This window comes from Podarcis vaucheri, assembly GCF_965113315.1.
Source record: "Podarcis vaucheri genome assembly, chromosome: 17".
In the NCBI taxonomy this organism is placed as follows: domain Eukaryota; kingdom Metazoa; phylum Chordata; class Lepidosauria; order Squamata; family Lacertidae; genus Podarcis; species Podarcis vaucheri.
The window spans coordinates 19,603,452-19,627,987 of NC_138755.1; the positions used below are offsets into that span (position 1 = coordinate 19,603,452).

Below are 24,536 nucleotides of genomic sequence, written 5' to 3' on the forward strand. Positions count from 1 at the left end.
CCTGCCGCAGTTTCCAAACACTCCTAGTCTTCTGAAGTCATTGGGACCGTTGGTACAAGTCAGCTCACCATTCCTCTTGCAAAGCACTTGGAAGCAGTAGCGAAATTTGCTAATCACTGGTTTGCGATTGGCATCCACGGTTACTCCTTTCAGCCGCTGGGATGTAATGAAATAGAGTATTGGGCCTAGAAACCTCGGTTAAAAATCGCTGTGGGTTAAACCACAGAGCCTAGGACTTGTGGATCAGAAGGTTAGCGGTTCGAATCCCCGTGACGGGGTGAGCTCCCGTTGCTCGGTCCCAGCTCCTGCCAACCTAACAGTTCAAAAGCACGTCAAAGTGCAAGTAGATAAATAGGTACCGCTCCGGCGGGAAGGTAAAAGGCATTTCCGTGCGCTGCTCTGGTTTTGCCAGAAGCAGCTTAGTCATGCCGGCTCCCTTGGCCAATAAAGCAAGATGAGCGCCGCAACCCCAGAGTCGGCCGTGACTGGACCTAATGGTTAGGGGTCCCTTTACCTTTACCTGGAGACGCCAGGCATTGACCCCGCAAGATAACTCCGCCACTGAGCCATGACTAGTATTTGCACCCTGCGCTGAGTTTGGGGGGTTGGAATAAATGATGTCCGATGTCCCTTCCAACTGTACAATTCTAACATGAAGCTAAAGCTGGTGAAAACTGCCTGTAGCGTGGAAATTTCACTAACCCTTTTCCCTCATGTCTCTTCCAGGACCTTATATGCAGCTTATGATGATCCTAAAGGAGCTGCGCATGGAAGGGTTTGTCGTCCAGCGCTGGGCGGACAGGAGAGAGGAAGGTATGACGGCACTGTTGAAATGGGTCACAGAGGTAAGTTTGTTCTGTGTTGTCTTTGGACCTTAGAATTGTGAAGCTTGACCCAAGTCCGTATTGTGATATTGGTCTCATAATTTATAACCTGGCAATATATCATGAATCATGATGTGTGTTAGGGCTGGGCGGTATATCATCCAAAACCAGTTTGAAGTCCATATTGTGATAGAGGTTTCGTAATTTTTGAAACTCTTGGGACAGCGAATCTCTCACAGATCCCTCTACATACGGGATCTTCGGGTTACGGTCATGGCAAACCTGGAAGTGTATACAGTAGTACCTCAGGTTAAGTACTTAATTTGTTCCGGAGGTCCGTTCTTAACCTGAAACTGTTATTAACCTGAAGCACCACTTTAGCTAATTGGGCCTCCTGCTGCTTCCACGCCGCCGGAGCACAATTTCTGTTCTCATCCCGAAGCAAAGTTCTTAACCTGAAGCACTATTTCTGGGTTAGCAGAGTGTGTAACCTGAAGCGTATGTAACCCGAGGTACCACTGTACATTCCTGCTGTAAAACAACTTAAAGTCAAACTGGGAAAACATGGAAGGTCGACCCCAAAGAGGGGTTTCCCTCTGGGCTTCAGCCTAATTCAGGGGTCACCATGAGAACCAAGGTGCCATCACCCCATACCGGACTGAAATACAATTTTTTGGTGGGGAAGGGAAGTAAGTTTTTTGGCTGCCATGAGCGGTAAGAGCCTACAACAGTTGGAGATAAAAAGAACCCCCCCCCCAATGAGAGTGAGGGTTGGGAGTGTCTGTGCTACCCCAGGTGAAAAGTGGGGCAGCTGGGCATTTGTATACCTGAAGGAGCGTCTCCACCCCCATCGTTCTGCCCAGACACTGAGGTCCACCTCCGAGGGCCTTCTGGTGGTTTCCTCACTGCGAGAAGGCAGGTTACAGGGAAACAGGTAGAGGGCCTTCTCGGTGGTGGCGCCTGCCCTGTGGAACGCCCGCCCATCAGATGACAAGGAAGTAAACAACTATCTGACTTTTAGAAGAAGAAAAAACCTTTTTGAAGTTTTATTCTGTTTTTAGTGTTCTGTTGGGAGCCGCCCAGAGTGGCTGGGGAAACCCAGCCAGAAGGGCGGGGTATAATTATTATTATTACAGTGGTGCCCCGCAAGACGAATGCCTCGCAAGACGGAAAACCCGCTAGACGAAAGGGTTTTTCGTTTTGGAGGTGCTTCGCAAAACGAATCTCCTATGGGCTTGCTTCGCAAGACGACAATGTCTTGCGCGTTCCTGCTGGTTTTTTCCCATCCCCCCCTTTTCTAAGCTGCTAGGCCGCTTATCAGCTGATCCGATCAGCAGATAAGCTGCTAAAAGGCGCTAATAGCACTAATAGTGCTAATCCGTCAATGGGCTTGCTTCGCAAGACGAAAAAACCGCTAGACGAAGAGAATCACAGAACGGATTCTTTTCGTCTTGCGAGGCACCACTGTATTAACCTGGCTCAGTGCCCCCACCCTGATACAGCAAATTAAAGTGGAAACTTTTTCACGGATTGTTTAGAAACAAACTGAAATCTAAAACCCATTTTTTTGTTTCGTACAGGGGAAAATTAAGTGCCAAGAACACGTCACCCAGGGCTTTGAAAACATGCCGGCAGCATTCATGGGAATGCTCAAAGGAGAAAACACTGGGAAGGCGATCCTAAAAGTCTGATGGGCACGCGGCTTACTCTGGCACGAAATTCAGCGCAATAAATGACTACTCCCTCTTTTAACTGCCAAAATCTCATTCATAAACATGCCAGTTTGCTCCTGTTGCTTGCGTAACACGAATATGCTGAAAGCCTGAGCCCGTGTACTCCAAGGGTTAGGTGTTGGGAAAGATTTGCAGTAAGTAGGATGTCCAGTTTTAAGGAGTGGTAGAGGCATGTGAAGAATCCTCTGTCCTTTTATTACCTTACAAGCCTGCAACCATTTTTCTTCTAGAAAACATCTGGTATGAGCGGGGGGGGGGGGGAGATTTTATTGCCCCCATAAGGATGCTCAAAAACACCCTCCTTCCAATCCATAGTGGTTACAAAATTAATGCTGGATTTCTACCCTTCACTGCATAAAAATGCTATTCTTTTAATGTGTGGGTATTTTGAAATAAAAATGATTTAGGTAAACCAACATATTGATTACATGTTGTCCATACAGGAAAGGGGTCTTGGTTGAGGGCAGCTTACAATTGTTTTGAGCCCTTAAAAACAAAACAAAAAATAGCTACCACCCGTTAAACATACCCATAAATATTTTGGCGCCATGCATTCAGCTCAATGTAAAACTAACCCCCAACAAGGTTGTTTTCCTTAAGTTTTAAACTCTGCTTTCTTCTAAATTTGCTTACTTTCTTACTGACAGCTGCAATAAAGGAATACATAGCTGACGCTTGTTGTATTGTGTTTTTTAACAGCGAAGCCACAAGATATGAATCAGCGACACCCGTTTTATACATTTTTATTCTTCTCATTTACAGGCCAACGAGTCAAAAGTGTATTTGGATACATGATCTAACTTGATCAGTTCATTATGTAGAAAAGGCTATAATTTAACAGTCAGCACTTTTTTATGATTTAGGAATCTGTGGGTTAGGTTACTTTAGATTCTTGATGGTTTCTTCCAGCTTCTCTTTGTTTGCTCCAGAGAATTCATGCACCTGAAATACAGGAATTCCAAGTTCAGGCCTTTCTTTCAAACCATCACTTTTGAAGTAACAAAGCAGACAAATTGAGAACATTCAAAGTCACACAGAAATGCACACTTGCTAACACTTATAGTTTATGGACACTCAAAAGATGCGTGCTTTTCATGTCAAGACGATTGTAATTTTCTCCCGTTCCAGACAGAAGTCACCAGACACAGGTTTCTTAGCAGCTTCATTCTCAGTTTCCAGCCTCTCTCTCTGTCATTCATCCTAACCTCAGAATTCCACTTTTGCGATTACTTGTGAAGTGTTAGAAACTCAAACATATAAGGCTAATTGATGGGTGTTCTATTGGAGTAGAAGAAGTGAATGTTGTTTACATATAGCAGACAGAAGAATCGGAAGTCCCTTCTGAATTTTATTTTCTCCCTCTTAATCTTTTTTTTTTAATTAAATATTTTTCTTTACTCCTTTCTCCTCCTCCTCTTTGTTTTTATTGCATTTAGATAAGTTTCAGTTTGGACAAAAAAAGAGGAAGTTTTGTACTTTTCTCTATAAACCCCTAATAGCATCCCACACACATATATATGGCACCTTAAACCAAGGTTCCATCACCAAAAACAAATGTTCCTTTTAATCAGCAAGATTTTATCATTATTCCTCATTTCTACGCTGCTTTATATTTTAAAGGAAAAATCTCTAAATCTGGAATAAAACAAATTCAAGCTTCAAGGAAAATATTTCAGATCGTTCTCTAAGGAACATTTTGCTTTCCCCCATTTATTTATTTATTTATCTGCTTAATTTATAAAGCTTCCCCAGAGCAGAAGTCTTCTAGGGAGGCAGTGTGGTTTAGTGGTTAGAGTGTCAGACCAGGACCTGGGGGACCAGGGTTCAAATCTCCATTCCGTCCTGAAGCTCACTGCGTGACCTTGGAGCTAGTCGCAGCCTTTTAACCCACCTCACGGGTTGTTGCAGGGATTAACTGAGGAGGGGCTATAAATGAAATAAATAAGCTTTTCTACTTACCTGCTCAAGAAAGCTGGAGGGACCAGCCAGGTGGAGTTGTCTGTCGCCAGCATGGCACCCAGAGATCCCCACGTGGCAGAAATGGGACCCCCGCCAGTCACAAATGCGCCTGGCTAATTTTGAATTGCAGTATTCCCCCGGCCACAGCCACTGCTACCCATAACCTAACAAGCGATGCACATGATGAAATCTGGCGCCTGAAGCCTCAGAGGTAGACTCAACAGGCATTCCCTGGTCCTGAATGGGGTAACTGCCCCCCTGAAGGACCAGGTGTGCAGCCTGGGAGTCATTTTGGACTCACAGCTGTCCATGGAGGCGCAGGTTAATCCTGTGTCCAGGGCAGCTGTCTACCAGCTCCATCTGGTACGCAGGCTGAGACCCTATCTGCCCACGGACTGCCTCGCCAGAGGTGTGCATGCTCTGGTTATCTCCCGCTTGGATTACTGCAATGCACTCTACGTGGGGCTACCTTTGAAGGTGACTCGGAAACTACAACTAATCCAGAACGCGGCCTTGAAAGACCTGCATTGGCTCCCAGTATATTTCTGAGCACAATTCAAAGTGTTGGTGCTGACCTTTAAAGCCCCAAATGGCCTCATCCCAGTATATCTGAAGGATAAATAGATAGATCTCCACCCCCATCGTTCCACCCGGACACTGAGATCCAGCACCGAAGGCCTTCTGGCAGTTCCCTCACTGTGAGAAGCCAAGTTACAGGGAACCAGGCAGAGGGCCTTCTTGGTAGTGGCGCCTTGCCTGTGGAACGCCCTCCCACCAGATGTCAAAGAGAACGACAACTACCAGACTTTTAGAAGACATCTGAAGGCAGCCCTGTTTAGGGAAGCTTTTAATGTTTGATGCATTATAGTATTTTAATTTTTTTTGGAAGCCACCCAGAGTGGCTGGGGAAGCCCAGCCAGATGGGCGGGGTATAAATAATAAATTTATTATTATTATCATCATCATCATCATCATCATTATTATCCCTTTGCCACCAGGTGTGTGTCACTGTATACAGTGGTACCTTGTTTCCCGAACGGCTTGGCTCCCAAAGAAATCGGCTCCCAAATGCCACAAACCCGGAAGCGAGTGTTCCGGTTTGCGAGCACTTTTCGGAAGCCAAACAGCCGACACGGCTTCCGCAGCTTCCTGACTGCGTGCAGGGAGCTCCTGTAGCCAATCGGAAGCTGTGTCTTGGTTTTCGAAATGTTTCGGGAGTCGAACGGACTCCCGGAACGGATTAAGTTTGAGAAGCAAGGCACCACTGTATATACAACCTGGTACGGAGTGTTGGGTAGGGAGGGCAGAAATCCAGGTAGGTTGAGCCAAGAGGGACGCCTCACAAGACCCCCAACAACTGAATATAGTGCCTCCCTTCCCCACCCAAAAATAATAATTCTGGAGGTGGCGTCCCACAGCCCCCCCACATGATGTTTTGCTGGAAATGTGGGACTACACATACCTTTTGATTGTTCTTGTAGAACTGGAATGTTGGCATGCACTTGACGTCACAGTGAGCGGCAACATCCTAGAGGAGATGAAAGAGGTTATCTGTATTAGGTTGAGCACAGGAGTTGGTACCCAAGATCAGGAAAAGCTGAAAAGAAGCTGAACCACTTGTAAAGATTCGAGGGGGAGGGGGAGAGGAGAGGAGAGGGAGGGAAGGAGAAGAATAACAGGTATGAATGAATTTTATTATTACGGTCACAGACCAGTTCCGGCTCACTTACAATATCAGGAAAATCATAAAACTCAACAGGAATACATTGAATTGCAATTGGGTATAACAGAAACAATTCAGGTATAGCGACAGTTAAAATATATATATCAAATCTTGATCACTAAAATATAACCTAAAATTGTCATTTAAAACCTTAATCGTTTTGGTAGTTACAGCTTGTTCCCTAAGTTTTATGGCAGTCGCACAGAATTTGGCCACCCTTAGCGTGATCTCTGGATCCTTGTCCTCTACCAGGAGTTTTAGACATTGAAGTTCGGACCCATTTGGAGATTTTTGTATAACAGGAGGGATAAATACCGAGCGTATATCCCCATAGAAACAGCAGTGTAACGACATGAGAAGAATAAGGTGAAACAGGGATATTTTCCACAAGGCAAGGCAAGAAAGCTGCAGCTCAATTTGCCTGCACCAAGGCAAACCAGATTATGCATAAGTCGCCCGTTTGCATTTCTCTTAGCCATAGGGGAATAAAAACTATGGAACAGCAATGTTCCAATTGCACAATGTCATGCTTGCCTGCCCTTAGGCTAATGGAGGAATAGCCAATATTTATTCTAAAGTTCTATACCATTTTAATATCCACCCCCCCAAAAAAAGAAGCCAGTTTAAACAGTAAATTCCCTCTTGCCTGGGAAGTTTAGTTCTGTGAAGCCAAAGCTTGAGAATGGAATGGTCAGCACTGGCCAAGCTACAAATTCCCAGGGCTCCTTGGCAAAAGAAATTCTGCATTTCAAGCCGTTTTAAAAGCCCAGGTTCACCTTTACATAGTTCCATCCTTATTTCTGGGATTGCGATAGCATGAAGCTGTTTTCAGTTTGTTCTGGTGAAGCCTGGGGTTGTTCGTTAAACATATATGACACCCTTTCTCCCAAAGGAGACCAGGGTGGCAAACAACACGTGACTAAACAATGATATATCCTAAAAGCATTCCCAACACAGACCAGGGAAAGGCCACAACTGAAACAACTTGTTGACAGAGGAAGGTCTTCTGCAGGCGCCGAAAAGACAAAAGAGGCAGAGCCCGTTGAGTGTTCAAGGAGAGGGAATTCTGAAGTTTGGGTGTCAGAGCACTAAAGGCTGATCCCTGTGTTGCGCAGAACAGACCTCTTGATAAGATGGGCATCTGCAAGAGGACCCTTCCGCAGATCGCAGTGATCCAGTCGGTCTAAAAGGGGTGAGACCATGCTTCCGGTGGTCCTAGTCCCAAGCTGAATACTTGGCAACGAAGTCTGAGTACCACTCTGCCTCCTAGCAGGACATTGTCCAGAACCCTCTGCAAAGTGCGAGAGTTTCCCCAAGAAACAAGTCCTTAAAATACATAGCTACAGCTTTCTCTCTCTCTCTCTTTCTTTCTCTCTCTCTCTCTCTCTCTCTCTCTCTCTCTCTCTCTCTCTCACACACACACACACACACACACACTCTTCTAGTTTGACAGCCACACTCTAGAATTTACCTGAGCATCATCCACGTCGATTTCAATAAACACTACATCCGGATACTTTTCGAGAAGACTCTGTTGGGTAAAGAAAGGAGAGAGGGTTATACTAGAGAGGAGGAGAGAGGTTATTATTTATTATTATTAATAAATAATAATAATAAAAATAATATACCATGCCCAGTTGGTTGGGTTGTCCCAACCACTCTGGGCAGCTTCCAGCACATAGAAAAACATAAAATGTCAAACATTAAAAACCTTCCTGAAACAGGGCTGCCTTCAGATGTCTTCTAAAAGTTGTGTTCTTCATCTCCTTGCCATCTGACAGTAGGGTGTTCTACAGGGAGGGCGGCGCTACCGAGAAGACCCTCTGCCTGGTTCCCTGTAGCTTCCCTTCCAGCATTGAGTTATCTACTCTCTCGTACATGGAAGCCCCCGTTAGCCACCCCCAAGCAAATGGCAGAGATGATGGGGTCAAATCTGAGCATAAAAGGAGTTGACATGTTGCGTAGAGGATCCTTCAAGAGGCTGGACAAGGTTCATCTTTGGGAGCCTTCCACTTTGGCCATGGGTCATTCTCGTTCCCTGGCAGCTAGGGCAAGCAGCTGAATCAGTGGGCACAACCTCTATTGCTCTGCTCTCTTCTCCTCATGGTTCATGGGCTACGGGAAAGCCAAAAGGAAGCTGAGGGGACAATTCAAGAGTCCACCCTCTTGATGTTTGAGGCTGTTGAGCAGGACCAATGTCAATTTGCAAGTATCCCTCATCCACACAAGCTCATGAGCTAAGACAACCATGGTTTCTCCCACAAATTCTAGTCGTCAGTCACGTTCCAGGCGTCTCTTTCCCAGCCTACCATGATGAGCAAGATGCAAAGTCTGGTCTGCAGGCAAAAAGGAAGTGATTGGCAACTACCAAGGGGAAGAAGACGATGAAAGAAGAGGTTAAGAGGTGATATGATAGCCATGTTCAAATATATAAAAGGATGTCACATAGAGGAGGGAGAAAGGTTGTTTTCTGCTGCTCCAGAGAAGCGGACACGGAGCAATGGATCCAAACTACAAGAAAGAAGATTCCACCTAAACATTAGGAAGAACTTCCTGACAGTAAGAGCTGTTCGACAGTGGAATTTGCTGCCAAGGAGTGTGGTGGAGTCTCCTACTTTGGAGGTCTTTAAGCAGAGGCTTGACAACCATATGTCAGGAGTGCTCTGATGGTGTTTCCTGCTTGGCAGGGGGTTGGACTCGATGGCCCTTGTGGTCTCTTCCAACTCTATGATTCTATGAAATGGTCTCATCTCCTGTTGTGCTGGGATGGCAGGGAGGAAATTAAAGTGTCCCATCTTAAAAATGTATAGGAGCACTATTCAGGGTTCGAAATTAGCCAGGCACCAGGGCCATTGAAGATGCCTGGGCGCCATGATGGCATGTGACATCTCCACATTCTGTGGATCTTTTCACACACTCATATCCCTTCCTGTAGAATACAATCGGTTATATTTTATCTGCACAACCAGAATGAATTTCTGGAAGCAAAATGCTGTTTCTGTGCAGCCTGAGCAGGAGCAGTGAACAATGTGATAGCTCACTGTTGTCACTTGTCTCCACCTACCATGTCCCACTGCAGTGCTCACAGTTGTGAAGAATATTCCTACATTATGAATGGTTCATGTCACCATTAAGAAAAAGAGGTAGGAACAGGCCAATAGATATGGGGACTTTCCCTGTAGCAAGGGACTTTTCTCCAGGTTCTCTAAGCTCTTAACCTGCCTTAAGCTTGGCACATCTGATCTAGCCAGATGTTTAAATGATAGTCAGTCCACCATTTGAAAAGTAAAACTTTAGAGCCCTCTTGCCCAAAAATGACAGCTAGACATTCAGGGTGGATTTGATTTAAATCAAATCGATTTAAATCACTAGTCAGGAAGACTTGATTTAAAGCATTTTGTTTTATTTTTGAGTTTTAGTACACATGAAAAACTTAAAACAAATCCTTATTTCCTGATGAACAGCCTTTAATGGACTATAGGTAAAGGTAAAGGTACCCCTGCCCGAACGGGCCAGTCTTGACAGACTCTGGGGTTTGTGCGCCCATCTCACATCTATAGGCCGGGGGCCAGCGCTGTCCGGAGACACTTCCGGGTCACGTGGCCAGCGTGACAAGCTGCATCTGGCGAGCCAGCGCAGCACACGGAACGCCGTTTACCTTCCCGCTGGTAAGCGGTACCTATTTATCTACTTGCACCCGGAGGTGCTTTCGAACTGCTAGGTTGGCAGGCGCTGGGACCGAGCAGCGGGAGCGCACCCCGCCGCGGGGATTCGAACCGCCGACCTTTCGATCGGCAAGCCCTAGGCGCTGAGGCTTTTACCCACAGCGCCACCCGCGTCCCTTAATGGACTATAATGTAACTTAAATAGAAAGCTATCTTTAGAAAGATTTTTGCTCCAAAAGCATTTTATTTTAAAAATCTGATTTAATTTTTTAAAAATCTGATTTTATTTTTTTTAAAAAGTTCATTGATTTTTATTCAGCCCATAGACTCAGAGGAGCTTACTTACGTGGAAGAACGGCTTGATCATTTTGCATGGTCCACACCATGTGGCAGAGAAGTCGACGACTATGAGCTTTCCACCAGCATTTGTCAATTCTGCCTGAAATTCCGTCTGGGCAGGGTGAGAGAAGAGAGAGAAACCAGTTTATAGGGGCAGTTTCAATTACCATATTTTTTGCACCATAACACTCACTTTTTTCCTCCTAAAAAGTAAGGGGAAATGTCTGTGTGTGTTATGGAGGGAATGCCTACGGGTGGCATGCCTACGGATTTTCCTCCTCTAAAAACTATGTGCGCGTTATGATCGGGTGCGTGTTATAGAGCGAAAAATACGGTAATTCAGGCGCCCCTTCTACACAAAAAGACGCAACTCTGTTTATGAAGCACTTTTTCAAAGGCAGAATCCAAAACTGAAACAGCCTGTCCCAAGGTCCATACCTGCCCCCCCCTCCCACGATGAAGAAAGAGATTTGGAAGTGCTGCAAAAAGCAAATAAACAAAACAGCCGCACCGAAGACTCGTTTCTATGCTGCCTTTTGGAAAGTGCCTTCCAGAGGGGTGGTCTGCATTCAGATCCCCCCAGAGCCTGATAAAAAGAGCAACAGTATGGAATGCCGGCTACAAGCTGAGGAAGCAGGAAGCACATCTGTTGAGAGCAGGCAAGCATTGCAAACCCATGTCACCACGCAGTTGCCGCACGAGAACACTTTGTGCCAACCTTTAACCACATCAATTTGTTCCGAGCTTTGCAATCCATGGAAGTTACTAAGCCCACAGGTGCCCTGGGAGGCCATCCTTACAGGCCATAACCAAGTGGTTGTTTACATCCTTAGGGAACGGCCTTACACTGAGCCAGATCAGGGCTCCATCCAGTATATTTCTCACTGAATGGCAGTGGGTGTTCAGGTTTTCCAGGTTTCAGAATGAATTTCTGGAGCCGAAAAGCTGTTTCTGTGCAGGATAATTAAACATTATATTTAATGGTTGTTGCTTGGCTTCACTTGCTATTGCCCTCCTCACAGTTGTGAAGAATATTCTCGCATCTTAAAAAGCAGAGACATCACCTTGCCAACAAAGGTCCGTATAGTTAAAGCTATGGTTTTCCCAGTAGTGATGTATGGAAGTGAGAGCTGGTCCATAAAGAAGGCTGATTGCCGAAGAATTGATGCTTTTGAATTATGGTGCTGGAGGAGACTTTTGAGAGTCCCATGGACTGCAAGAAGATCAAACCTATCCATTCTGAAGGAAATCAGCCCTGAGTGCTCACTGGAAGGACAGATTCTGAAGCTGAGGCTCCAATACTTTGGCCACCTCATGAGAAGAGAAGACTCTCTGAAAAAGACCCTGATGTTGGGAAAGATTGAGGGCACAAGGAGAAGGGGACGACAGAGGATGAGATGGTTGGACAGTGTTCTCGAAGCTACCAGCATGAGTTTGACCAAGCTGCGGGAGGCAGTGGAAGACAGGAGTGCCTGGCGTGCTCTGGTCCATGGGGTCACGAAGAGTCAGACACGACTAAATGACTAAACAACAACAACAACATGAACGTGTTACCATTAAGAAAGAGGTTGGAAGAGGCCAATAGATATGGGGATTGTCCCCAGATCAAGGGACTTTTTTCAAGGTCTCCAAGTTCTTAACCTAGCTCAAGGTCGTTCTGTGAACTAGCCAGATGCTTAACTGATAGCCAGTCCACCATTTGAAAAATAAGACTTTAGAGCCGCTTTGCCCCAAAATGGCGACTAGGCATTCCGTTTTGGCGACTGTGACCTTGGTTTAAGGAGCCATTTGGCGCCTAGGTTATATACCTGAGTTTCTAACACTGGGTGCAAAGATCTCTCTGCAGAACAAGCTGTAAGAAAAGACACTGAACGCAGCCTTTGAGTGCAGCCTTCCGCATCTCCGCAACCTTTGCCCAGGGAATGCAGCTTTCAAGTTAGATTTTGAGAACTCACTGGAAGGTTTTGGGTTGCATTCCCCAGGGCCGACATAAGTGCATGCACTTTGAAGTTGGCATGCTTCTTTGAATGTATCTTATGTCAATATCAATTTCCATTACCTTGGTGGACAGCTCCAAAACCATTTCCCCGCAGTCAGCGAGGCCTGAATAATTTCATCTTCCTGGAATCGCTACTAGCCAGAAAGTAGCACAACTAATGGAGGGGAACGTGGCATATCAACGCAGCCCATGCCTCCAGCCACGTGTCCGGTGAACTCGGCTAGTAGCCAAGATCGGCACATTTAAACAAGGGAAGCTGAGGGGTGAATCCCATGCTTTCTGAAACTCTCCCTTCACCTGGTGCTGGGTTAGTAGCAGGGTTCGAAATTAACAGGGCGCCAGGTGCATTTTGCGCCTAAAGATTCTCCATTTGCGAGCTCCTCAAAAGGCCTGGGTGCCATTTTTGGAGCCTGGCTGACCCTCCAGGATGACTGAAATGTATGTGATTTGAAGCTCCCGAGTACAGTGGTACCTCGGGTTACATACACTTCAGGTTACAGATTCCACTAACCCAAAAATATTGCTTCAGGTTAAGAACTTTGCTTCAGGATGAGAACAGAAATTGTGCTCCAGCGGCGCAGCAGCAGCAGGAGGCCCCATTAGCTAAAGTGGTGCTTCAGGTTAAGAACAGTTTCAGGTTAAGTACGGACCTCCGGAACGAATTAAGTACTTAACCTGAGGTACCACTGTATATGTTAAGGATAGGCAATACGTTAAGGATATTAACAATGTATCACTTTATGTGAACTGTGTATTACTTCATGCTTATCAAGGTAATAAAAAGTGTTGCCGAACGCCCCCCAAAATGTCGACTAGACATTCTGTTTTGGCACCCACAACCCAGGTTCCAGGAGCCATTGGGCTCCTAGCTTTTCTATCCCAGTTTCTAACACTGGTTAGTAGTGCAGCACAACAGGAGGAGGAGGAGGAGGAGGAGGAGGAGTGGGTGAGTGCAAGCCATTGACTCTTCAGTCAAGACCCACGATGGGGTTGCAACCCAAATCAAGGCAGGCTGCAACAACATATACAGGGGTGGAATTAAGAATGAAGATCTACTGACGGGGCTGAGTTGCCCTGCTGGACAATGCGGTCCACAAGCCATGCACTGAGAGTTGGAATGTTTTCACTGCGTTCATCCATGGAAACTTTTCTACAGCCGGAAGAAAAACCCGCACAACCAGTAGCGTGACCAAAAATACAACTAGCTATCAAACAGGGCCGTTTCAAAGTTGCAGGTGCACTTTGTACCCTAGATGACTATCCCTTTGGAAGAGTATAAGGAATGCACAGCTCTTTGGATATACAGTGGTACCTCAGGTTACATACGCTTCAGGTTACAGACTCTGCTAACCCAGAAATAGTGCTTCAGGTTAAGAACTTTGCTTCAGGATGAGAACAGAAATTGTGCTCCGGCGGTGCGGCAGCGGCAGCAGGAGGCCCCATTAGCTAAAGTGGTGCTTCAGGTTAAGAACAGTTTCAGGTTAAGTACAGACCTCCGGAACGAATTAAGTACTTAACCCGAGGTACCACTGTACCAAAATTCAGTACATTTTAAAACTGTTTTCAGTAACGTAAGGCCTTGCCCAACTTTACATCATTTAAAACAGAGAACATGTACACCATTCCTTTTTCATGTCTCTTTATAGTAAGTTTTAAGCAGTGTTCAAAATTCACCTGGCGTATTTTGCACCCGGTTATCAGCCACCTGGAACCAAGTGAAGAAGTCTGGGTGCCCAACTATTGCACTCAGTGAACTTTTGCAAAATAACCTTCCTGGAATTGTACTGTGTATGAATTTGGACCAAGCTGTCTGGAGAACCACTGCGCTAGAATCAAAGATAGGTCCGTGCCTACGGCGATGGCCTTGGCTTGCAGTCAAGTCTTAAGAAATTCAGCAACTCCAAATGCAGTCAAGCAAATTGGAAAGAAAATTAGGGGTTGGGGAGGGAAGAGAGAGCCCGAGTCTAAGAAACTGCTGCATTCCCCTTTGGACATTATATTCAGAGTGTATTCAAGACAAAGGAAATAACATTCTCACCCCAGCCAACTTTGCCATTAAAGATTATGAAATCTCAGCTGCAATGCACCCCTGGCATGCACCATTTTGTTGCTGGCTGAACATTGTGTATCCACATTATAAAAAAGAATGCCTTATACTAAGAAGTTTTGAGAACATCCATTTCAAAAAAGGATGGTTTTTTTTGAAAATGGCATACACGCAGCTATCTTGGACAAATAAACCCAAGTCCAAGCACAGTTTTCAAAGCCAAAAAAAGGGAACCTGCCCAAATATTTTGTAGCCATTTCCGAGATAGAACAATGTAACAAGTGCTAAGAATAAGCAGAGTTGAAAGGTTTTGCTCTTTAAGGAGGAGGTATCTCACAGCGTATTCGAAACACAAAAGGAGCTGGACTCCTATGGGCAAGGATATAGGATACCGCCATCCAAGATATTGAGACAGAAAGGTCCTCAAGCTTAGAAGTGGAGCATTTGATGTGCAGGCAGAAGGTTCCACACACAATACTTGGCAGCTCTGTAGTACAGTGGTATCTCAGGTTACATACACTTCAGGTTACACACGCCTCTAACCCAGAAATAGTGCTTCAGGTTCAGAACTTTGCTTCAGGATGAGAACAGAAATCACGCTCTGGTGGCGCGGCAGCAGCAGGAGGCCCCATTAGCTAAAGTGGTGCTTCAGCTTAAGAACAGTTTCAGGTTAAGTATGGACCTCCAGAAGGAATTAAGTACTTAACCTGAGGTACCACTGTACCAGGAATGCCCCACCCAGTGTTAGAAACTAAGATATACAAGCTGGGCAGCAAATGGCTCCTTAAACCAGGGTTACAGTCGCCAAAACTGAATGCCTAGTTGCCATTTTTGGGCCAGGCGGCTCAAAAGTCGTATTTTTCAGTACTTTTGGTTCCAGAAATTCATTCTGATTTTGCAGATAAAACACAGCAGCTAGAATTCCCCCATCCTGTAGAATCCTTTGTGAAAACAGTCAAGATCCAGGGATCCCCCAAGCAGGTACCTTCAGACAGTGTTCGAAATTAGCCAGGCGCCAGGCACATTTTGCAGCTGGCTGTCAGCCAAGTGAAGGTGCCTGGGCACCAGGATAGCATCTCTACCATCTGGAGGTGAATGCCTGGGAATAATTGGACCCAGACCGTTTTCATACATCAATACCTCATCCTGTAGAATTCTATCAGTTATATTTTAACTGCACAATCAGAATGAATTTCAGGAACTAAAATGCTTTTTCTGTACAGCCTGAGCAGGAGCAGTGCTATAGCTATTTGTTGTCACTTATCTTCCCTTACCCCATCCCACTGCCTTGCTCACAGTTGTGAAGAACACTCCTACGTTATGAATGGTCCGTGTCACCATTCAGAAAAAGAGATCAGAATAGGCCAATAATGTGGGCTGCCCCTGGATCAAGTGACTGTTCTTTTTGAAGTTCTCAAAGTTCTTAACCTGGCTCAAGGTTGTCCTCTGAACTAGCCAGATGTTTAGCTGAGAATCAATCCCAGTCAGTCCATCCTTCGAAAAATAAGACACTGGAGCCGTCTTGCCCCCAAATGGCAACTAGAGATTCTGTTTCGGTGACTGTAACCTTGGTTTAAGGAGCTATTTGGCACCTAGTTTATATATCTGCGTTTCTAACACTGCCTCCAGATGGAGGAGACCTCAGGCGCCATATTGGCACCCAGACATCCTTACTCGGTTGCTAGTGGTTGATACCCAGGTGCAAAATGTGTCCAATTTCAAGCACTGGTCCCATCTGAAATCCTGGGGGGCTGCTGCAAATTAATGTAGACCAGGGACGTCCAACAGGTCGATCGCAATCTACTGGTAGATCCCCGGGAGGTTTTGGTAAATAGCGGTCGATCGCAGGGTCCCTTTCCTTAGCGTTGCTAAAATCGTTTTTAGCCCAGCCCCTTTGCCCTGCCCTCCATCTGCAGAACGGAAGATGGAGTTTACTGAGTGAGGTTGTTTCCCCAGCGATTTGTTGGTGAGTTGCTGTTCCTGTTTTCCCCAAAACCCTTAAAACCAGAGCTTTCCTCTTCCCTAAAAAAACCTCAAGAACTATGACCTGAACCCCCCCCCCCAAATGGGGGTAGATCGCTGCCAGTTTTTAATTCTGTAAGTAGATCGCAGTCTCTTGGGAGTTGGTCACCCCTGATGTAGACAATACATTAGAGGGACCAGCGATCGAGCTCTATAGCTCCCTAGAGCCATCAGAAGCATGTGCACCAGCCACAATAGCTGAATGAGCCGTCAGACAAGTCCATTAAACCACACTGACTTAGGAATTCAAGAAGGCCCTCTCAAGGCGTCACCCAATTGTTAAAGTGAGAGAGCCCTTTCCTCCCACAGCCACTGAAGAGATGTTAGTCAGAAACATAAAAGACTGCCATCTATGACTCAACCCGCATTACAGTTCACATCATTTGTTTGTTTTAGCATTTTAAGCTGCCTTGGCAGAAAAATCAACCTGTGAAGGTCACCAATGAATGGCCAAGCAGTCCCAACAGTATCTCTCAAATTCCCTTTGTGCCATACAAGGCAGCAAGCAGTCTGTTCCTAATGACAAGGCAACAGTCTACTCCTAATAAGCTTAATCCACATTTCCATGTTAAGTTGCTGTTCAGAGAAAGCTTCTTCTGAAGTCTAAACTAATAGATGCTCGCCCACAAATTACAGGCCAGTTTAATCAAGAGGCAGTCGGGTTGCAGCATTAATAACATGGTACTTGATCAGCAGATCTTCCTATTAGCCAAGGTATAAATATATATCTGCAAAGCTCACAATGATAATCATATAGGAGGGGGGCATATGGGCATTGTGGAATAACCCAGGCTTTAACTTAAGTGATGCTTAACCTAAGTGGCATTTAAAGAGGATGGTGTTCATTAAATAGAGCTATTGTTTACTATTTATTAAATAAACAGCATTCCCCCAAATTTAGATGAAGACAGTACAAGTCCACAGCTCTTATAATTGGAGAGGAGATGAAAAAGACAAGCTAAAGATTCAAATCACTCTTAAACAGATGGCAGAAGTGCGGCACATAGGGATGCTGCCATTTCGGGTTAAAGGACCCCTGGCCGTTGGGTCCAGTCGCGGACTCTGGGGTTGTGGTGCTCATCTCGTTTTATGGCCAAGGGAGCCGGCGTACAGCTTCCGGGTCATGTAGCCAGCATGACTAAGCCACTTCTGGCGAACCAGAGCAGCGCACGGAAACGCCATTTACCTTCCCGCCGGAGCGGTACCTATTTATCTACTTGCACAACGTGCTTTCAAACTGCTAGGTGGGCAGGAGCAGGGACCAAGCAACGGGAGCTCACCCCGTCGCGGGGATTCGAACTACCGACCTTCTGATCAGCAAGTCCTAGACGCTGTGGTTTGACCCTCAGCACCACCCATGTCCCTTTTGGTAACCATTTCGGGTTACCAGTGTTCAAAATTAGCCAAGTGCATTTTGCAGCTGGCCGTCAGCCACTTGTGACCATGATGATGGGCACCAGGATGGCATCTCCACCATCTGGAAGTGCATGCCTGAGGATCATTGGATCTGGACTGTTTTTACACACTAACACCCCATCCTGTAGAATTCTATCAGTTACATTTTATCTTCACAATCGGAATGAATTTCAGGAACCAAAACGCTTTTTCTGTGCAGCCTGAGCAGGAGCAGTGAACGATGGTGCAATGAATGGTTGTAGCTTGTCTTCACTTGCCCCGTCCCACTGCCCTGCTCACCGTTGTGAAGCATATTCCGATTTTATGAATGGTCCATGTCACAATTAAGAAAAAGAGGTCGGAATAGGCTAATTTATATGTGGCCTGTCTCTGGATCAAGGGACTTTCCTTCTTGCAGCTCTCCAAGCCCAAGGTTTTCATCTGAACTAGACAGATGCTTAACTGAGAATCAACCCCAGTCAGTCCATCATTTGGAAAATAAAACTTTAGAGCCGTCTTGCCCAAAAATGGCAATTAGGGATTCCGTTTAGGCAACTGCAACCTTGGTTTATGGAGCCATTTTGTGCCTAGCTTATATATCTGAGTTTCTATCACTGCTCTCGTGGGATCTCAATATCCAAGGTATTATTCTCATGGTGAAACTGGATGGCACCACAGCGATTATTTTTAGGACACTTGCGGCTTCTGCTGCACACTGTGAAACTGGGACCGATTTGCCTCATCTCAATTTGCCGCACGGTGTTTCATTCAAAACTGGCATTCTGGACTTCCCAGAGTTACGCTGTTTTGTGTTACAGCTTGCAAAACAGAAACTGTGACTTCTGTTTTTACAAAGCACAAGTTTGCCTGAGGAAGCTAACGTCTTTTCACACATTGCACCAACGAGACCTCGGGGCCTCTTCGCACAGGTGTGAATGCGGTCCAACGTGGCCTGGTGACATGTACCTTTTTTGGATTCCTGCAAACTTTTTGTTTTAATGGGGATGGGGTTTCAACTTGAATGGGTGCTGTTTATTCCTACATTATGAATGGTCCATGTCGTCATTAAGAAAGAGGTTGGAACAGGCCAATAGATTTGCAGACTCTTCCTGGATCAAGTGGCTTAAGGAAAGAAAGTTCTCAGAGTTCTTAACCCAGCTCAAGGTTCTGAACTAGGCAGAAATCTATCAATCCCGGTCAATCCATCATTTGGAAAATAAAACTTTAGAGTCGTCTTGCCCCCAAACGGCAACTAGACATTCTGTTCTGGCAACTGCAACCTTGGTTTAAGGAGCCATTTGGCGCCTAGCTTGTAAATCTGAGTTTCTAGCACTGCAGGTCACATAAAGGAATAAAGTAGCAGCAATGCCTCACTGGATAGCAAGACGGCTAGATTCAAGCACGGCACCAAATTTAAGGGATACTGAAAAAGCAATCCAGTGGAGAGTTAGAAGAGCATTTCCAGCAAGGAAACAGAATGAGAAAGGATAGTCTGTATGCCGTATGGCAGCACAAGCTGGACATGTTTTCTCAGAAGCGAGTCCCACTGTGATCAGTCATACTAATTTCCTAGTAAGTGCTTACGATTACAGTCTCCCTGTACAGTCTAACCTTGGCCGTCTAACGTAATCCGTTCCGGAAGCCCATTTGGCTTCCGAAATGTTCGACAACAGAGGAGCGGCTTCCAATTGGTTGCAGGAGCTTCCTGCACTCAAGTGGAAGCCGCGTCGGACGTTCGACTTCCCAAAAAGTTTGAAAACCGGAGCATTTACTTCCAGGTTTTCGGCGTTCAGGAGCCAAAACGTTCCAAAACGGAAGTGTTCAGGAACCAAGGTTTGACTGTATTTACATAAAGGGGATGAGAGGAGAAGGAATACCCTTATGTTTCAACTATACTAAGAGGCCAGCAAAAACAATTCAACATGACTGAGAAGAGCTCAAGTGGCAATAACCTAAAGATCACAGTAGAGAGAAAGAGTCAAGCTATAGGTTAGGAGATTACAGCTCAGCAATGGACTAGATCTTATAAGTTACAGAGCAAACATCTTCCAGGAACACTCTATGAAGAGGCAGAAAATCCAGATCTGGGGCTGGATTCTTGCTAAATTCCAATGAACGCACCCACAGACACTGGGGGACTTCCATAACTTTAGCCTGTAACAAGTCAATGTCTTGTTAAAGGGGAAGCCAGGAAGTTCAGCTGTCATCTGACAGCAATAAGTTCCCTGGCTGCATCTTTTGTAATCAATCCCACCTTGAAAGGACTGGCCTACCATACAAAGTCACAACAGGCTTAACACTGGAAGGAGGGAGGGGAGAGAAAGATCTCTACAAAATGCAAGTTTTGTTTTTCTTGTTGTTTTAAGAAGCAGATGATTTTAGTTTTGTTGCCTTCTGGCATTTCCCTTTAACACTCCAGCCCTCTTCTCCCAAAGCAGCGTTTAAGCACTGCTAACCCAAGACAACCCTTTATGTCTCAATGTGAGCAGATGAAACCAGCCCGAGAAAAACTTCCCTGTGCCACTGTGAGTCATTTCTCAGACACTGGGGTGGCTACCGGAAATCTCTGCTGAGGGTGGAAGAAACAAAAGCAGGTCATCCTTTCAGTTTCATGCCTAGGGCACATCAGGATTAGAAAGCTAGCCACATTTCTACTTTTCCGCCTAGGCCAGGGAAGGGATGCTAGAAAGAGGAATACAAGAGATAGTAGAGCATGAATTGTGGGGATGGAGAAGGAGAAGCCGTGAAGGCTTAAAAAAGAGAAAGAGAAAAACATGGGTTAGGCTCACACCAACTAATTTTTTCCAAGCAGTAGTTTTCCTTCCCAAATGAGCAAAGCCACACAACCACATTCAGCAAATGTCAAGAAGCATACAACTGGTCACCGATACGATTGAGGAATAAAGCAAGAATGTTTTGTCTCCTTCCCAAATCACAGGAAACAATGCATTTGAATAGTTGTTTATAACTACAGTGGTACCTCGGGTTACATATGCTTCAGGTTACAGACTCCGCTAACCCAGAAATAATACCTCGGGTTAAGAACTTTGCTTCAGGATGAGAACAGAAATTGTGCTCTGGTGGCGCGGTGGCAGCGGGAGGCCCCATTAGCTAAAGTGGTGCTTCAGGTTAAGAACGGACCTCCGGAACGAATTAAATACGTAACCAGAGGTACCACTGTATGTTCCAGTACATATCTAACACACACCCTCTAAATTGGAAGAAACTTGTATCCTAACAGCAACTCACCAACTTGCTAACATTAAAGGTAAAGGGACCCCTGACCGTTAAGTCCAGTCGTGGACAACTCTGCGGTTGCGGCGCTCATCTCGCTCTATAGGCCGAGGGAGCCAGCGTTTGTCCGCAGACAGTTTTTCCGGGTCATGTGGCCAGCAAGACTAAGTTGCTTCTGGCGAACCAGAGCAGCGCACAGAAACGCCGTTTACCTTCCCGCCGGAGTGGAACATTATGTTGTCATTAAAGAGAAAACTTATTTCCTAGTTCTCAGTACAGACATCTTTGAGTGTGCAGCAGTGCCCTGCTTGACAATGGCGCTGGATGTTTCTGTAGTCCAGGAAAATTTAAGCCTTCCTACGGCTGAGCACAGCTGAGCACAGGGGGAGGGGGGGCACTAGCAGCCACATCCCCAGGACATAGGGCACTAGCACATGAGCAGTTTATGTAAACAACAGAGGAGAATACTATGCTACAAGAATCATAGAATTATAAGGTAGCAAGCTTTAGAAGGAACTGGCAACCCACTCCAGTATTTTGCCATTAACACTCTGTGGACAAAATCAGAAGTTTTGAGGAGAAATTCCAACACATGCTCTGGTTCATGGGGTTACAGAGGATTGAGCACGACTAAGAGGACTGAAGGATGGCGAAGGCAGCAAGCATCTCTCCCTCTGCAATTAACACAAGCTTCCCGTCAGGTAAAGGAAACGAGGGATGGAATCCTTTTTTTAAAAAAGGGGCAGCCAGGAATCTCTTAAAATGCAGGAGCTTGTCAGAGAGAGAGTGTGTGTCTCTGCAGCGGCTTATTACAGCAATTGTCGTTTTTTTGGCTGCAACCGCCGTCGCTCCTCCTGCCATTTGCCTCCTCCCTCTGTGCCCACGCTGCTGCTGCTGCAACCGTTCGCAGCAGCCATTAAAGTCTGCCGCAGGAAAATCCAGAACAGCAAGAACACAAGAGGCCCTTCGCCGGGGCAGTGGGGCACAACTCTCCAAACAACAAGGCCTCAGCTAGGCAAAGAGGCGGCCGCAGCTCAGATAAGAGCTTGGCAAAAACTCTTGATGTTCAAAGCGGGAGTCGGAAATGGGGAGTTGCCAGAAAAGCTGCCGTCTCAAGAGGACCACACTTTGGTCGGCGGCAGACTTTACACATGGGCAGAGTTGTGCCGCAAGATTCTTAACTCTCCACGGCAAGGAGGCGATTGTACCTGCCGCCACTCCTTCCACTGGGGGGGGGGGCAAAGTGTCCTTTCTAGGTAGCCAGCCTGCGAAAGAGTTTAATCAGGCGGATCCAGGCAGAAGTCGGAGGAGGAAAAGTGCTGGGGGCTGCCATGGTTGTTTTCTCAGCAAGCAGAGAAGGAGGAGCCCCTGTACACAGAGCTAGGAAGGGGCTCTGAGACGATGCAGGCAAGGAGAAGAGGGAATGGAAGCAGACAAAAGCCCTGGCTCCCATGCCCCAATGCTCCTCTTAACTGGCACATGCGGAAGCAGATGCTGATGCAACCCCAATGAGCCTCTGGGGCAGGTTTTCCGGGTGGCAGAGGCAGCCGCAATGCCAGGCAGGGAGAGGAGGCGGCCGGTGGAAGAAGAAAAAGAAGAAGAAGAAGGGGCACTTCAGGAAGTTAGAAGCGCCTCTTCCTGACCCCTGCAAAGCCACCACCAGCGTAAAAGCCCTGCATGTATTTATTTATTTTTAAGCGCAAGGAACTAAGAATGCAACAGGCACCCAAAGGATCTTTTCCACACTAGATAAGAGGCAAGGAGCCAACTCCTAGGGGGCCAAGGTCCCTTCAGCCCCTCCCCAATAAAATATTGTAGGGGCCGGAGGCCCCCCCCCCAAGTTAACGGGCATTGCCATTCAAACTGGTGCGCGCCTTGCTATCCGGTTATGCCAGACTACAGGGCTTACCTGGGCCCATGGGCGTTGCCGGGTTGGAGGGGCAGCTGCTCCCCCCCCCAATAAATAAAAATACTTAACTCACCGCCCAGTGGCACCTTGGATAGCTGCCCCCCATATAAATCCTAGCTACTCCATACTTGTGGGGGTCCCATGGGCGTAGCCAGGATTCGGGGGGGGGGGTTGAGCAGACTGTGGAGCAGAACCACAGTTAGTTAAGTATTTTTTATTGGATTGTGTTGGGGGGTTCAGCTGTCCCCTGCCCCCCCCCTTGGCTACGCCCATGGGTAAGGGCCCCCCAAATATTTCATTCAAGTTGGCACCTCTGCAGCCCCCCCCCGGGGTTGGGGGGGTCAGATCAGGTCCCTTAAGGGGAGGGCGGAGGAGTTAGGGGTCGGCAGCTGCAAATGTTGCAACCCCGGGATTTTGCACGCGCGCTTCTCCCCCGGCGGTGGTCCTTACTCCTTCCCGGGCCTTGGCCTGGGAAAGCCGCCCCCCAATGCAAGGGGGAAGACCCTTACCAGGCTGCCCACGGTCTTCACCATCTTTGCGCGTCCTTCCGGCGGTTCCTGCGACTTCTCGGCGGCGGCTGCAGCGGCTCTTTCCATAGCGCCGCCTCCCTGCATTGCCTTATGTATCGCAGGGCGGACAGCCCAGTCCGGAGGAAGGAGGGGAGGAGGAGGAGGCTGCGCAGGCGCGCGGGGCTCCGCGGTGGGAGGAGGGGGACACGAGGGGGGGAGGGTTGGCTGGCTCGCTCGTGCGCAGGCGCGGAGTTTCCTGCCTTTCCCTATCTCCTCCTCCTCCTCTGCCCCGCCCTCCAGGGAAGTCCCTGGGCTTCTGATGCGGGGGAGAGGGGGGGAATTCCCCCTCTTTCCCCTCCCCCGCTCTCCTTTTCCCAAAGGCGGGTTGGGGTTGGGGAAAACAGGGAGAATAAATAAAAGGGACACGCCTTATTTATTTATTTAAAGATTTTTTGCAGCCCGTACATACTATGTGCAAAAAAACCCCAAAGGTAAAAAATAAAATAAAATCTGAAGGGGGGTCGGGCACCCACAAATTTCGGTGCCAGGGCCATGGCACCCCCAGGTCCAAGCCGACAGTCCTATGTTGCTTAGAAGTGAGCCCCCACCGAGATCATAGAATGGTAGAGTCTAGTCTAACCCCCCTGCAATGCCGGGATCATTGGAATCAGCGGCAAGGTAGTTCCAAAACGTGCCCAAGGCGTAGCCAAGGGGAAGGCACGGGATGGAGGCAACTGCCCCCCAATCAAAGTAAATCAATAAAAAATACTTAACTAGCTGAGGTTCTGCCCGCCTCTGAGTCCTAGCTTTATGCCCAAGGAGCAAATGTGGAACGAGATGCTGCTCTCGAGTAGGTGGGCGCACACGATCCTGGATGCGCGTTTGCTCAGTGTTGCTCAGTGTAAAACAACAACAAAGAGAGTCTTGTGGCATCTTGAAAGACGTGCGGATATATTGCAGCAACAAGCTTCAGTGGTAAAAAAAAAGTAATAAAAATGCTTCACTAAAATTAGAAAGATTTTGACCTATTTTTCTGAGCACTTGGAGTCAAAAGAAAGTACAACTGCGGTTGAGATGTTTTCTTCCAAATCTGCTAGGCAGAACCTGACAGAGGATGATGACAGGTGGGTGTCTTGCCACCCCCCCCCCAATAAATCCTGGCTATGCCCAGGGCTGTT

The 24,536-nt window shown here is 46.8% G+C and overlaps 3 protein-coding genes across 3 annotated transcripts in view; 1 reads left to right on the plus strand and 2 right to left on the minus strand.

Moving 5' to 3' along the window:
- PTGR1 (prostaglandin reductase 1) overlaps positions 1-3,229 on the plus strand; it is a 25,748-nt gene extending 22,519 nt beyond the window's left edge. The window contains exons 9-10 of the mRNA XM_082205138.1: positions 727-845; positions 2,405-3,229. Of these exons, the coding sequence (XP_082061264.1) occupies positions 727-845; positions 2,405-2,515 (230 nt within the window). The 3' untranslated portion in view covers positions 2,516-3,229. The remainder of the gene's footprint in view (positions 1-726; positions 846-2,404) is intronic.
- The window catches only part of LOC309521938 (uncharacterized protein), a 149,417-nt gene that overhangs the window by 60,108 nt on the left and 64,773 nt on the right, over positions 1-24,536 (minus strand). The gene's annotated exons all lie outside the window — the stretch shown is intronic.
- Positions 3,066-23,519, minus strand: LOC309522077 (thioredoxin). Its single transcript, XM_082205293.1, has 5 exons — positions 23,359-23,519; positions 10,251-10,355; positions 7,711-7,770; positions 5,979-6,044; positions 3,066-3,499 (listed from the first exon to the last, which is right to left on the minus strand). The coding sequence occupies exons 1-5, from the start codon at positions 23,461-23,463 to the stop codon at positions 3,437-3,439; spliced, it is 399 nt and encodes a 132-aa protein (XP_082061419.1). The 5' UTR covers positions 23,464-23,519; the 3' UTR covers positions 3,066-3,436.